We start from the raw sequence: 14,895 nt of genomic DNA, 5'->3' as shown, positions 1-14,895 counted from the left end.
GATACAAGCAAATTGGGTTGGACACAGTCCCTGTCCCACATGGGACTCACAGTCTCTATCCCCATTTTACAGATGAGGTCACTCAGGCCCAGAGAAGTAAAATGACTTGCCCAAGGTGACAGAGGAGACAAGTGGCAGAGTCGGGATTAGTACCCAGGACCTTCTGACTCCTGGGCCTGTGCTGTATGCACTACACCATGCTGCAACCCAGGCTAAATAGTGTGGATGGCTTGTTTGCAGATTCGAAGTACAGTAAAGAGAGAGCCACTAATTCTTTCATTCTTTTTCATTATTCTGAGCCCCACTTCCCTTCTCCTCACTTATACTCTTAGATTGTGAACCCCCCTTCAAGCAGGGACCTTATCTAATACCTCCTGTGTACTCTCTCCCAGTGCTTAGTACAGTGCTGTGCACACAGCAAATTCTGTAATGAATACTGTCATCACTAGCACTACTCAACTCTTGGAGGACTGGAGAGTGCGGCCACAGGGCAAAGGTCCCGGGCCCCGGGTCAGTTTGCTGGGGTTGCAGGAGGGAAAGGTGGATCGGGAGGGCTGCGGGGGAAGCCGATGACTTCACCTCAGCCTCAGAAACCAGATGGCCGCTCCATCCATCCCAACAGCTGCGGGACGTCTGTCTCGTCGGAGACATCCGACGCAGCTCGGGGCTTTAGGTTGCGGCCAAAAAATACCCGGTCCCAGCTTCGAGGTGGACCCCCAGAAAAGAAACCAGCCTGAGGAGAGGGTTGGGTGGCTGGCTTCTTTGCAAAGGACCCGGCACGGTCTGTGGGCCGGGATCGGTGGTCCCCGGGGAGCCTCTGATTAAGACCCTCCCCCGCCCGCCCCCATATGTGCCCTGTCAGACTTTGGCCGGTTTTCAGGGCATCTGTAAAACGCTTCCTTGACCGCCTCTGTATCTCCCTTCTCAGCAATCGAACGAGCTTCATATCTCCGGAGAGAGACGGTATTAATTCAGCGAGATTATTTGCCAGTTCGGTTTCCGGAGAAGAGGAAGAGAGTTACATTCAAATGGTAATCCCGAATTTCACACAATCCGCATTCACGGCATTCTGCTCTTCCACGTGGGCAGAATATTCACAAGCTGTTTCCTAAGAGACATGTCCTTCGCGTTCATCCTCTGCCCTTCGCGGGGAGGGGTTTGGGGGAAGAGAATCAAACGGCTCGAAGCTGAAGACACAAGGCCTGATTGACCCCCCCAAATAAATAAATAAGTGAATGAAGCTATTTTCCTCCCTCATAGCCTTCAGCTGCTCATACACAAATGCTGTTGGGCTATTCTAAGAGAGCCCGGGGTCTGGGCGGAGATTTACAGGAAGGCTTGTTAAAGGAAATTACAGTAAAGCTTTTCACCTTCTCACTAGGGTCCTCTGTTCAGTGTCTAGTAGGAAGTGAAATGCCAACAGTGCTGAGAGTAGTTCCGTAAAAGACACACAAAGTGCATTGATCGAAGATGCCACCCCTGTTTCAGAGAGCCCCGTGGGGCTCCTGGCTCAGCCAGCCCACGTGGGAAAACCGCCTCCCCCGCCACCCCGGTTCCTTCCTTTCCTGGGAGTTTGGTCGGCACCCCAGCGGCCGGGGAGGGGGCGGCTGGGACGTGCCAGGCGCTCCGGCTCCGGTCAAGAGCACCAGGTGGAATGGTGATGTGGGAATTTCGGGTAGGGCCTGCCTTAGCGCCACAGAGAGGATGAACAACGTGGGCATAGGGGATTTTCAAGGAAATACATCAAGGCGTGGGTGAAAAGTCATTTTATCCAGGAAGATTTTGGACCTTGGCACCGACCAGAGGGAACTTGGATTAGAGCAGGATCTGATAAGGGTGTTATTTCACAGTGTGTTCAAGTGCACTGGTCAGCTTCCTCTCCCTACCCCGCCCTCTCCAGAGCCCATGTTTCCAAACACTCCTCCTCAGTTTGGAGCTCATGTCTCCTGAGGCGAGACAGAGTCTCCTGACTCCTCGTGGGCATGGAATGCGTCTTCTGTTGTTGTGATGTAGTCTCCCAAGTGCTTAGTACAGTGCCCTGCACGCAGTAAATGCTCAGTAAGTAATTGATCTTCTGAGAAGGCCACCTGGCTCCCCCCACAGAACATCCGCTGTTAGGCCTCCCGTTAGTCCGTTGTCCATTGTCGACACAGGGATGGGAGCCAATGTTATTTAGGTCGAAGGAATGACTCCTCTTTTCCAGACGGTCAGTTGACTGTGGCTGTGAGGAAGTTTCTGAGCAGTGAAGGGGGTTTTACTCCGTCTTAAATTACACGGCCAAACTGTGTCCCTCTCATTCTGGGTCAACATTAGTGAGTGCTCGAGAGAAGAACAGAATTAATTTTTATTTTATTTTATTTTATTTTTTTAAAAATGTCAAACTTATGGGGAAGAATAATAACCTTGTATCTTGAGGATGCCCAGAAGAGGACCCCATCATTCTTTGTGCATCTGTTTGTCAATCAGATGCAGATTATATGCAGATACCCTAGGGGCCCTCCTTACTGTTTAATCCTAAAAAACAATAATGATTATTATTATTCTAATAATATCCTAAGCACTGGGGAAGATACAAGATCATAAGGTCAAGCTCAGTCCCTGTCTCACAAAGAATCACATTAAGTAGGAAGGAAAACCAGCTATTGAATCCCCATCTTATAGATGAAGTAACTGATTCACAGAGAAGTTAAGTGACTTGCCCAAGGCCAAGATGCAGTTATTGGCCAGTTCCCGACAGAGACCTTTGTTAGAGCAAGCATCTGTTCTCCCTGTCCCCTGGGAGCAGAAAGAAAAAAATAGATTTGGTTCCTAGGAAGGAGAGAATGGTTGAGAGACCCTCTGTTAGCAAATAAAAGTTACCAAAGGACTGTGGGAATTAACACGCCTTGTGATTGCCCGATCGGGGGAATCTTCGGTACACGGATCGTTTGGGCATCTTTCATCTCTTCTCCGTGAGGAATGACGGCCAGAGCCCTCCGGCCGTAGTTACGGTTTAGGACCACCTGAGAGTCAGTCCTCCCCAAGGGATTCTCCTTCTCGCCCTGAGGAATCTGTTGTGGGTGGGGGATTGTTAACTTGAGTCCCCTGATCGTGCGTTTCCCAACAGGAGCACAGGCAAGCGACCTCCCCTTGCAACGGTGCTTTCCCGTGGCCGAAGAAGTTCAACTTGGACTACTTAGCACTGGATTTTAATTCAGCTTCTCCGTCCCCTGTACAAAAGGTACACCTCTCCTCCTGTCTGTTTTCCTGACAACTCTTAAGGCCTGTAGAGGCTCCCATTCTGGTCCTGAGGGAGATATTTTCACATGGAACACTTCTCCACTCTCCACCACAAGGCTTCCCTGTCCACTGGGGACCCGGCTTGTACCCTACATTGGGGTACCATTCATTCATTCGTTCAGCTGTATTTATTAAGTGCTTACTGTGCGCAGAGCACTGTACTAAGCGCTTGGGAAAGTACAGTACAACAATAAGCAGTGACAATCCATGCTGACAACAAGCTCACAGTCTAGAAGGGTCATGATGTCGGTGGTCTTCGGGGGCACATATCTTGCCCCAGTACGTGCCGCATTCCTTTTACGCCAAAGGTCGCTGGAGCAAAGGAAATTTTCACAGTTTTTGGAAAGTTTTTTTTTTTTAAATAATATGTAAGTGCTTACTCTGTGTCCAAGCGCTGGGGTAGATGCAAGTTAATTCAGTTGGACACGATCCCTGTCTCACATGAGCCTCACAATCTAAGTAATAATAATAGTGGTATTTGTTAATACCATTTGTTCTAAGTGGTGGGGTATATACAAGATAATCAAGTTGTCCCACAAGAGACTCACAGTCTTAATCCCCATTTTCCAGATGAGGTAACTGAGGCACAGAGAAGTTACGTGATTTGCCCAAAGTCACACAGCTGATAAGTGGTGGAGCTGGGATTAGAACCCACGTCCTCTGACTCCCAAGCCTGTGCTCTTTCCACTAAGCCAAGCTGGAGGGAGAACAAGAGAACTGAAGCGCAGAGAAGTGAAGTGACTTCGCCAAGGTCTCCCAGCAAGCAAGTGGTGTAGCCAGAATTAGAACCCAGGTCCTCTGACTCCCAAGCCCGTGCTCTTTCCACTGGGCCACACTGTTTCCCCCGTCACCCATGACAGGGTGGGGCTGTTAGAAGAGGTCAGGGGAGGGACTTGGAGCCAGAAAGAGTTTTCCACCACTCTAATGCCAACCTGTTCATTCCTCCCTTGTAGAAGCCTTTTCTTTCGGAGGAGCAGAGAGTGGACTACGTCCAAGTAGACGAACAGAAAACCCAAGCCCTCCAGAACACTAAGCAGGAATGGACCGATGAGAGGCAATCGAAAGTCTGAGGGAGAGGGAGTCCGGGCTCACTGGGGATGGTTGGGGTGGAGTTGGTTTTTCGTTTTTTTTTTTGTTTTGCACTAGTACCGCACTGTTAATGAGGCAGCTGGATGCGACGGTCATTTCAGAGCCAGGACAAACGGACAGTCTCGGCGGCCTCGATAAGCATTTTTTGACTGCTCGATGCGAGAAGTCTGATGGATGAACGACTACTGACTGGGGAATTTACACATCATTCTCCGCCCCCTCAAGGGGACAGCCTGTGGCCCATTTGCACGAGGGGTCCCAAGCCACGCTTCCCCCCCCTTTCCGACGAGTGCCACCTACCATGAGTGCCACACCTCCTAGGGTCGAGGGTATCCTGCAGCCCACTGGGCTCGGTAGGCATAGAAACGCTCCCTCCGGGAATGCTGTGGAAGGCTCTGGAAGGCAGCAGCTATTGGGATTCATCTACTGGGATAATGGAAAGGTTTCCCAGAAACACTCCCTCTGGGACGGTTGTGGAAAGATCTGCAAGGTGGCACCCGTTTTGGATCCATCTGCTGGGATAACAGCAAGATTTTTTAGAAACGGTCCCTCCGGGAAGGCTGTGGAAGGATCCGGAAGGTGGCAGCTACTGGGATAACAGAAAGGTTTCCTAGAAACACTCCCTCTGAGAAGGTTGTGGACGGACCTGGAAGACGGTATCCGTTTTGGATCCATCTGCTGGGATAACGGCAAGATTTCTTAGAAACGGTCCCTCCAGAAAGGCTGTGGAAGGATCTGGAAGGTGGCAATTATTGGGATCCTTCCTCCAGGAAAACAGAAAGGTTTCCTAGAAACACTCCCTCCGAGAAGGCTGTGAGAGGATCTGGAAGGTGGCACCTATTGGGATTCATCCTCCGGGATAATGGAAAGATTTCCCAGAGCAGGGAAAGGAGGAGAGCCCAGAAGCCCCCAGAACAAAGGCCAAATTTGGGTAAACCATTTCCCCCCGGGGATCTGGGGTGAAAGAGATCAGGATTGATGTTTTGGGCGAGACAAGGAATGCCAACATCTAGTGAGGGCACCTCATTTTCCACGTGGTTACAGAACACCTTTCCGTTGCCTCCCTTTCGCCATCGCTCCGACCTTCTCCTGCCCCGAGCCCCCAAATGCTTCTGCCGTAGCCAACACCACCGTTCCAAAGGCGGGTCCCTCTGGAGCGAAATTCACAGCACAGAGAGGTAGTTCCCTGCCCGCCTCAGAAAACCACCCACCAACAAGCCTTTGTTGTCTAGAGAAACAACAAAAAAACAACAAAAGGAAACCCCCAAATGCCCCAGGTAGGGTTTGGCATGTCTCTGCCTGGCTGGCAGTGGGTCAAAAATGCTTTCCATGGAACTGCAGAAGGAAGAATGGGCTTGGAATTTCCGGCGACAGTTGCCTAGCGGATCAGTTTAGCAGCCGCCCATCGTGAAATGAGGGGCAAACGGCAAGTTGCTCTCCGGGAGAGTCACCCACGGGGCTTCAGAGGGAGGCAGCCATATCGGAAACACCACATGGCTGCTGGCAAACAGCAGGCGAAAACACTTCAGCAGGGTGAAAAATCGTTTTATTTACCTTGGCATTGGCATTGGGGAATTTGGATCAGAGCAGGATCTGATAAGGTTGTTATTTCACGATGTGTTCAAGCGTGCTGGTCCGCTCCCTCTCCCTCACCCCGGCCCCGCTCCAGAGTCTGTGTTTCCAAGCACTCCTCCTCAGTTCGCACTTGGTGTCTTCTGAAGAGCGAGTCTCCTGACTTTTCCAGGAAGACCACCTGCCCTCTGCCGCAGAATATCTCCTGTTAGGCTTTCCTCCCGGCTGTCAGTCAGTGGACTCTTGAAATGGAGATGGGAGTGAGTGGTATTTAGGTGGAAGAAGTGCCTCCCCCTTTTCTGGGGTTGGAGGTCCTCCTGCCTTTTCCCCCATCCTCCCTTTCCCCCTCCCTCTTTGTGGCCCTACATCTTAATCCTCGGTCCCCGTTCCCCAAGCTGACCGAGACCGCATTCATTCCTACCTCAAGGTGTTGAGCTCCCTGGCCGTTCCTGCTGATTTAGCCAGCGCAGCTTGAGGCGGAATTTGTTTTCTCCACTGGGAGTGGCGCAGAGGTGCAGGGTTCCCGGTCCTCTGGGCATAAATGGTGTAAGTCCCGCGATGCGGATGTGGAGTTTGGATGGGCCCCCTCATGCCCACACCGACACGCTCACGTCACACCAACAGTGGCCCTTGCCCGACTCGGGTCAGAAATGGAGTGGGTCTTCAAGTCTTGCCCCGACTCAACCCTCCCTTTGTGCTTTGCAGGGCTCACGCTATCCCCGGGCACATTCTGATCCATGTACTTTCACAGGCATGTCTGTGCTACCTCCGCCTGCTCTCAGAATGAGGCAACTTCTTCTCCCTCCTGGGCCTGTTTTTCATTTAACACAGTACAGTGCACATAATACTCTGCACGTAGTAAACAATCAATATGATTGAATGAATTTAACTGCGTGTGGAAATGACAAGCCTCCTCCGAGTCCTGGGTTTCCCGAGTACCCCAACCTGGAGACTGGGTGCTGGATGGATTTTTAAGGGAAACCTGTCCTAGGTGCCCCGTTACCCACCGGCACACCCAGACAAGCATTCCTGTTCTCTCATAAGGCGGGACAGGGCACCCAGTAGGCACAGATGCTCCTTGCTGATAAAGTCACCAAGCACCCTCTGAGGTCGAGAAGCCCGCGACGCTCAGATCACCGCCCAGCTCTAACTCGGGCCGTTCCTTGGGGTTAGAAATTCCTCATTTCCACATGCCCGAGCTGGGATCCCACTCCCCGGCATGGCAGACTGTAAAATGATCTCTGCCACCCACCGCCTAGTCCGTATTTATTCCCTTTGGAACTAACGCAAAACCCCGTTAAGGAGTTCCCATGTGCGGGACCCTTACCCCAGGAGGCCCAGTGAATCCCTGGGGTCCCATGGAGAGGTCCGTAATTCTCTCTGCCGAGGACACGCTTGGTTGCTGGCACCTTGGAAAACGTCACGAGCGTTCCGTGGTGTTTCTGTTCGGGTTTCCCAAACAGACTTTGCCGTGCCAAGGGCTTTAGTTCCATGTCGGATCCAAAGCCGTTTTTGCCGTAGGCTGGCTGGGGTGGATCCTTTTGTTTTTGGCTGATGGGAGCTGCCCTCCCGCCTCCCGCGGGCCAACCTGAACCCCACATCGAGGAGCCGGAACGACCAGGGCCGCGGCTGCGATCGCCTCCCGCTGTCACTTCTCTGAGAAAGGAAACTGGGGTGCTGCTTCATCCGAGCTAGGGGATGATTCCAGGTCACAGGGATGATGATGGTGGTGGTATTTGGTAAGCGCCTACTAAGTGGTGGGGTAGATACAAGATAATCAGGTAGGACACAGTCCTCGCCTAGATGGGGCTCACGGTCCCTAATCTGCTATTTTTCATTGCGGCGTTTTCCCTCCCCTGAATTTATGGGTTTCCCCTTGGCACATGTGTGGAGAGAACCCATTCCAAATTAGCACCACCTAGTGCCTTTCCACCGGGTGGCATTTATTAGGACTGTCAAGTTGAAAATCCAGCAAAGCAGAGGGGGAGGTTTAACTTTAAAAATGGCTCCTTCGCCCATAACCAAGGCCCGTGGGAAATTCCTGGTCCAAGGCGGGCTTCGAGGCCACCCTTCAGCTACTGTGTGAACAGAGAAAGAGCGTGACCTATGGATAGAGCACGGGCCTGGGAGCCAAAAGGACCTCGGTTCTAATCCTGGCTCGGCCACTTATCTGCTGGGTGACCTTGGGCAAGTCACTTCACTTCTCTGGGCCTCAGTGACCTCAGGGGATTAAGACTGTGAGCCCCGTATGGGACATGAACTATGTCCACTGTGATTAGCTTGGAGCTACTCCAACGCTTAGTGCAGCACATAGAAAGGGCTTAACAAATGCCACTAAAGTATAAAATGCAACCTGTTGCTTCTTCCTCTTGCAACAATGCAATGACTGAGCAATTACATTTCATGGATATCTTCTCTACATGACCTGCAGTGGCATTTGATGTATTGTAGTCAATCATCCGATCAGCACAGTGTCAACCGCAACCCACAGCGCACGACCGAGAAGTTGGCTCTGCCTGTTTCCGACGGATACAGACACTTCCTCTTTCCCGGTCAGGCGGCCCCCTGTTCCCCAATTGGAATACGTCTGGATCCCCACCCGTTTGAAACCATTCAGCAGTTTATTTATTAACAGACCACCAAACGCTGTGATAGCGCTTAGTACAGTGCTCTGCACACAGTAAGTGCTCAATAAATCCGAGTGAATGAGTGAATACAGGAATAAAGCCCAATTTTCCCAGTTCTGCAGAAATGCTCAGGTTTTTTACAAAGCCACCAAAATAAGGAGAGACTCTGACATTTCGAATCGAGAATATTTTTTCAGAAATGTTGAATTTTGTGTATCTTTCCGTGACTGTTTTGTGCCAATGAAGCATTAACTTTTTGTATGTATGTTTGGAAGGCATTAAAGCATCCATCTCTGTATGAAGGAAGAGTTGAACGCTGACGTAATAATTCTGTCGTCTTATTTCAACGTGGTGTTCATTGTATACGTTTGCACATTGAACTCTGTACCCTTTTTTCTAATAAATGGGGATAAGACTTTGCTCTGATCTTCTTGCTACAAGTGATCTAATCGGAAAATTGCTTGCGTTGGCTACCTCCAGGCTGGGTGTTCACTCGTGGTTTCCTCCAGCGGCAGGTTAAGTGATCCTCTAAAATTAGACATCTTTTGGGCATGGAGTCACTGGTTCACACCGCTTTGCTGATATGCACAGGACAACTCTAGCTCAGTGTGGGCGGGGAATGTGTCTGTTTCTTGTTGTATTGCACTATCCCAAGCATTTAGTACAGTGCTCCCCACACAGTTGCTGCTCAATGAATACGATTGAATGAGTTCGTAATGGACATTGAAAAAGCGTCATTGTAATAAGGATGTTTGGGTATTTTGGGCCAACCACTGTACTAAGTGTCAGGGGAAGCTACAGGGCAGACACCGCCCCTGTCCCGCATAGGGCTTACAATCTAAATAGGAGGGAGAATGGCCATTTCATCTCCATTTTATAGTTGAAAAAACTGAGGCACAGAGAAGTGACTTGCCTAAGGTCATGCAGTGGCCAACTGGTGGATCCTGGATTAGAACTCAGGTCCTCTGACTTTCAAGCCTGTGCTCTTTCCGCTAGGCCACACCACTTTGACGGACTCTATTCTGTCTTAAAAGCCTCAACTAGGTCTGACTTCTTAGATAGCCAACGGGGATTTTCTATTTGCAACTTAGATAGACTCGAGAGGGCTGCTGGGACTGCTTATGTATTTATTTATTTGACACCCCCCCTCACAAGCCCCTGGTAGAAGCATCTCATTAATCCAAAGACAAGGTAATCACTGGATTTACCAAATGTCCATTGTTAATTTGGAATTGAAGTGATGTAAAAACATTTCTAGTAAAAAGTAATCGCTGTGCATGTTAAGGACGAGGTAAACATCAGGAATGGTTCCAAAATTAAATCAAATGCACAGCTTTGCTACTGTTTAAAAATACGGTACACCCACACCTGGAATTTTGGCCAATTCATTTTAAGCGCTTACTATGTGCCAAGAACTGTACCGAGCGCTGAGGTAGATACAAGAAAATTGGGTTGGACACAATTTTCACAGCCTTAATCCCCATTTTTACAGATGAAGTGACTGAGGCCCAGAGAAGTGAAGGTCACATAGCAGACAAGTGGCAGAGCCCGGATTAGAACCCAGGTATCTCTGACTCTCAAGTCTGTACACTTTCCACTAGGCCACGCTGCTTCTCACAGTTCCTCCCATTGCTACTGTCTAAACGAAATATGGAGTCCAATGAACCAGTCTCCTGGCCCAGAATTGACATATTTTGAATTCCTGATGCTCTGTTCTCTAACTCCAACTCTGATAGTATTATTCCAGGAAACCAGCAGGAAGTCTCTTCTCCCTAGTCGACGTACCTACTCTGAGTTACCGAGATGAAATGACCAAATATTCCACTAAAGCTATTTCTGGATACTAGAAAGGGTGTCTTAGGATAGAATTGTAAAATAGCATGATAATGGCTTTTAGACAGTGAATTTCAGTTCTATTCTTTGTTAAGGTGGTACCTGGAGACTTCCTGGAGCTCACAGCGAAAGAAGGCATCAGAGACCCTAACCGGATCACTGCTGGACCGGAATGGAGGTAATGGGGAAAGTCGGTGGCTTCCTCTCAAGAGCGAGGTCTGTCGTGATAAATTCTTGCATAGAATTTCCCCCAAAGGTGACCAGAGAGCTCTGAAAGGCCTCTGACAAGTCAAACCTAGAGTTTCTCTATCCGGATCCCCTGGGTAATTGTCCTGTGGGGTATGAATCAATCAATCAATCAATTGTATTTATTGAGCGCTTACTGTGTGCAGAACACTGTACTAAGTGCTTGGGAAGTACAAGTTGGCAACACATAGAGACGGTCCCTACCCAACAGTGGGCTCACAGTCTAGAAAGGGGTGACAGAGAACAAAACCAAACATATTAACAAAATAAAATAAATAGAATAGATATGTGCAAGTAAAATAAATAAATAGAGTAATAAATACGTACAAACATATGCACATCTATACAGGTGCTTTGGGGAATCAATCAATCAATCAATCCCGAGCGTTTTGTGCGGGGCTCTCCACAAAGCAAGTGAGCGCTCAGTACATAGCAGAGATCAATCGATAACCATCGATAGATAAGCATTATGGCATAGGGACAGGGCAGGGGCCTGGGAGTCACGAGGTTTGCTGCCATTTGTCTGCTGCCTGGGGTTAGGGCAGGGGCCTGGGAGTCACAAGGTTTGCTGCTGTTTGTCTGCTGCATGGGGTTAGGGCAGGGGCCTGGGAGTCACAAGGTTTGCTGCCATTTGTCTGCTGCATGGGGACAGGGCAGGGTCCTGGGAGTCACAAGGTTCGCTGCCATTTGTCTGCTGCATAGGGACAGAGCACGGGCCTGGGAGTCACAAGCTTCGCTGCCATTTGTCTGCTGCGTGACCTTGGGCGAGTCACTTAACTCCTCTGTGCCTCAGTTCCCTTATCTGCAAAATGGGGATAGCGACTGTGAGCCCCACGTGGGCTAGGGAGAGGGTCCAGCCCAATTTGCCAGTTTTCACCCCAGCTCTTAGAATGGTGCCTGGCACGTGGTAAGTGCCTAGCAAACAAATAATAATAATAATCAATCAATCAGTCGTGTTTACTGAGCACTTCCTGTGTGCAGAGCACTGTACTAAGCGCTTGGGAAGTACAAGTTGGCAACATATAGAGACAGTCCCTACCCAACAGTGGGCTAACAGTCTAGAAGATAATAATGATAGCATTTATTAAGCACTTACTGTGTGCAGAGCACTGTACTAAGCGCTTGGGAAGTACAAGTTGGCAATACATAGAGACGGTCCCTACCCAACAGTGGGCTCACAGTCTAGAAAGGGGTGACAGAGAACAAAACCAAACATATTAACAAAATATAATGAATAGATATGTGCAAGTAAAATAAATAGAGTAATAAATACATGCAAACATATGTACATCTATACAGGTGCTGTGGGGAATCAATCAATCCTTCAATCAACCGTATTTATTGAGCACTTACTGTGTGCAGAGCACCGTACTAAGCGCTTGGGAAGTACAAGTTGGCAACATATAGAGACAGTCCCTACCCAACAGTGGGCTCACAGTCTAAAAGGGGGAGACAGAGAACAAAACCAAACGTATTAACAAAATAAAATAAATAGAATAGATATGTACAAGTAAAATAAATAAATAGAGTAATAAATATGTGCAAACATATATACATCTATACAGGGGCTGTGGGGAAGGGAAGGAGGTAAGACGGGGAGATGGGGAGGGGGGGCATTCCAGGCCAGGGGGTGTATGGCGGATGTGTAGTGGGCCAAAAGCGAGTAAAATTGAGGAGCTGGATGTTCCCCAATACTGCAGGTGCGAGATCCAATTTTTCTTCATAAAACCGAGTAACTAAGCAGAAGCTATCATGAGGCCAAAATGAAAGCATTCGGCTGAAGCGGTAGCAAGCCGAGACTAGACGGCTCCATCTTCACGCCTCCTAAAGATGATTTCTTCCTTTGTCATCGACAGGCATTGACTGAAAATGTTCGTCTGTTGGGTGTGATGAAACCCATCCAATAATCTGTTTTTAACGCCCAACTCCTCCTCTAAACTCCTCGTGGGCAGGGGTCCCGTCGACCAACTCTGTTGTAGTGTACCCTCCCGAGCGTTTTGTGCGGGTCTTCTCCACAAAGCCAGTGAGCGCTCAGTACGTACCAGAGATCAATCGATAACCATCGATAGATAAGCAGTGTGGCATAGGGACAGGGTACGGGCCTGGGAGTCACGAGGTTTGCTGCCATTTGTCTGCTGTATGGGGTTAGGGCAGGGGCCTGGGAGTCACAAGGTTTGCTACCGTTTGTCTGCTGCATGGGGACAGGGCACGGGCCGGGGAGTCACAAGCTTCGCTGCCATTTGTCCGCTGCATGACCTTGGGCGAGTCATTTAACTCCTCTGTGCCTCAGTTCCCTCATCTGCAAAATGGTGATGGAGACTGTGAGCCCCACGTGGGGTAGGGAGAGGGTCCAACCCAATTTGCCGGTTTCCACCCCAGCTCGTAGAATGGTGCCTGGCACGTGGTAAGTGCCTAGCAAACAAATAATAATAATAATCAATCAGTTAGTCGTATTTATTGAGCGCTTACTGTGTGCAGAGCACTGTACTAAGCACTTGGGAAGTACAAGTTGGCAACATATAGAGACAGTCCCTACCCAACAGTGGGCTCACAGTCTAGAAGATAATAATGATAGCATTTATTAAGCACTTACTGTGTGCAGAGCACTGCACATAGATATGTGCAAGTAAAATAAATTGAGTAATAAATACGTACAAACATATGTACATCTATACAGGTGCTGTGGGGAATTAATCAATCAATCAATCCCGAGCGTTTTGTGCGGGGCTCTCCACAAAGCAAGCGAGCGCTCAGTACATAGCAGAGATCAATTGATAACCATCGATAGATAAGCAGTAGGGCATAGGGACAGGGTACGGGCCTGGGAGTCACAAGGTTTGCTGCCATTTGTCTGCTGCATAGGGACAGGGCACGGGCCTGGGAGTCACAAGCTTCGCTGCCATTTGTCCGCTGCGTGACCTTGGGCGAGTCACTTAACTCCTCTGTGCCTCAGTTCCCTCATCTGCAAAATGGGGATGGAGACTGTGAGCCCCACGTGGGATAGCATGAGGCCAAAATGAGGCCAAAATGAAAGGGTTCGGGTGAAGTGGTAGCAAGCCGAGACTAGATGGCTCCATCTTCACGCCTCCTAAAGATGATTTCTTCCTTTGCCATCGGTAGGCATTGACTTGGGGTGTGATGAAACCAATAATCTGTTTTGAACGCCCAACTCCTCCTCTATACTCCTCGTGGGCAGGGGTTCCATCGACCAGTTCTGTTGGAGTATACCCTCCCGAGCATTTTGTGCCGGGCTCTCCACAAAGCAAGCTAGCGGTCAGTACATACCAGAGATCAATCGATAACCATCGACAGATAAGCAGTATGGCATGGGGATAGGGTACGGGCCTGGGAGTCACAAGGTTTGCTGCCGTTTGTCTGCTGCATGGGGTTAGGGCAGGGGCCTGGGAGTCACAAGGTTTGCTGCCATTTGTCTGCTGCATAGGGTTAGGGCAGGGGCCTGGGAGTCACAAGGTTTGTTGCCATTTGTCTGCTGCATAGGGACAGGGCAGGGGCCTGGGAGTCACAAGGTTTGCTGCCATTTGTCTGCTGCATGGGGACAGGGCATGGGCCTGGGGGTCACAAGCATCGCTGCCATTTGTCCGCTGCATGACCCTGGGCGAGTCACTTAACTCCTCTGTGCCTCAGTTCCCTCATCTGCAAAATGGGGATGGAGACAGTGAGCCCCATGTGGGCTAGGGAGAGGGTCAGCCCAATTTGCCAGTTTCCACCCCAGCTCGTAGAATGGTGCCTGGCGCGTGGTAAGTGCCTAGCAAACAAATAATAATAATGATCAATCAATCAGTCGTATTTATTGAGCGCTTACTGTGTGCAGAGCACTGTACTAAGCGCTTGGGAAGTACAAGTTGGCAACATATAGAAACAGTCCCTACCCAACAGTTGGCTCACAGTCTAGAAGATGATAATGATAGAATTTATTAAGCACTTACTGTGTGCAGAGCACTGTACTAAGCGCTTGGGAATCTATACAGGCATCTATACAGGGGCTGTGGGGAATCAACCCATCCAATAATCTGTTTTTAACGCCCAACTCCTCCTCAGCTTCTCGTGGGCAGAGGTCCCATCGACCAGCTCTGTCGGAGTGTACCCTCCCATGCGTTTTGTTCGGGGCTCTCCACAAAGCAAGCGAGCGCTCAGTACATAGCAGAGATCAATCGATAACCATCGATAGATAAGCAGTATGGCATAGGGAAAGGGCAGGGGCCTGGGAGTCACAAGGTTTGCTGCCATT

At 49.6% G+C, this 14,895-nt stretch overlaps 1 protein-coding gene across 1 annotated transcript in view; it reads left to right on the top strand.

The window, feature by feature from the left end:
• The window catches only part of GAB3 (GRB2 associated binding protein 3), a 46,842-nt gene extending 38,728 nt beyond the window's left edge, over positions 1-8,114 (top strand). The window contains exons 8-10 of the mRNA XM_038747702.1: positions 929-1,031; positions 3,107-3,220; positions 4,233-8,114. Coding sequence (XP_038603630.1) covers positions 929-1,031; positions 3,107-3,220; positions 4,233-4,349 — 334 coding nt within the window. The 3' untranslated portion in view covers positions 4,350-8,114. The remainder of the gene's footprint in view (positions 1-928; positions 1,032-3,106; positions 3,221-4,232) is intronic.
• The last annotated feature ends 6,781 nt before the right edge of the window (positions 8,115-14,895 follow it).

This window comes from Tachyglossus aculeatus, chromosome 6 (genome assembly GCF_015852505.1).
Source record: "Tachyglossus aculeatus isolate mTacAcu1 chromosome 6, mTacAcu1.pri, whole genome shotgun sequence".
NCBI classification, from domain to species: Eukaryota; Metazoa; Chordata; class Mammalia; order Monotremata; family Tachyglossidae; genus Tachyglossus; species Tachyglossus aculeatus.
Note: the sequence above shows the minus strand (reverse complement) of the source record. Positions and strands in the feature narration are given on the sequence as shown.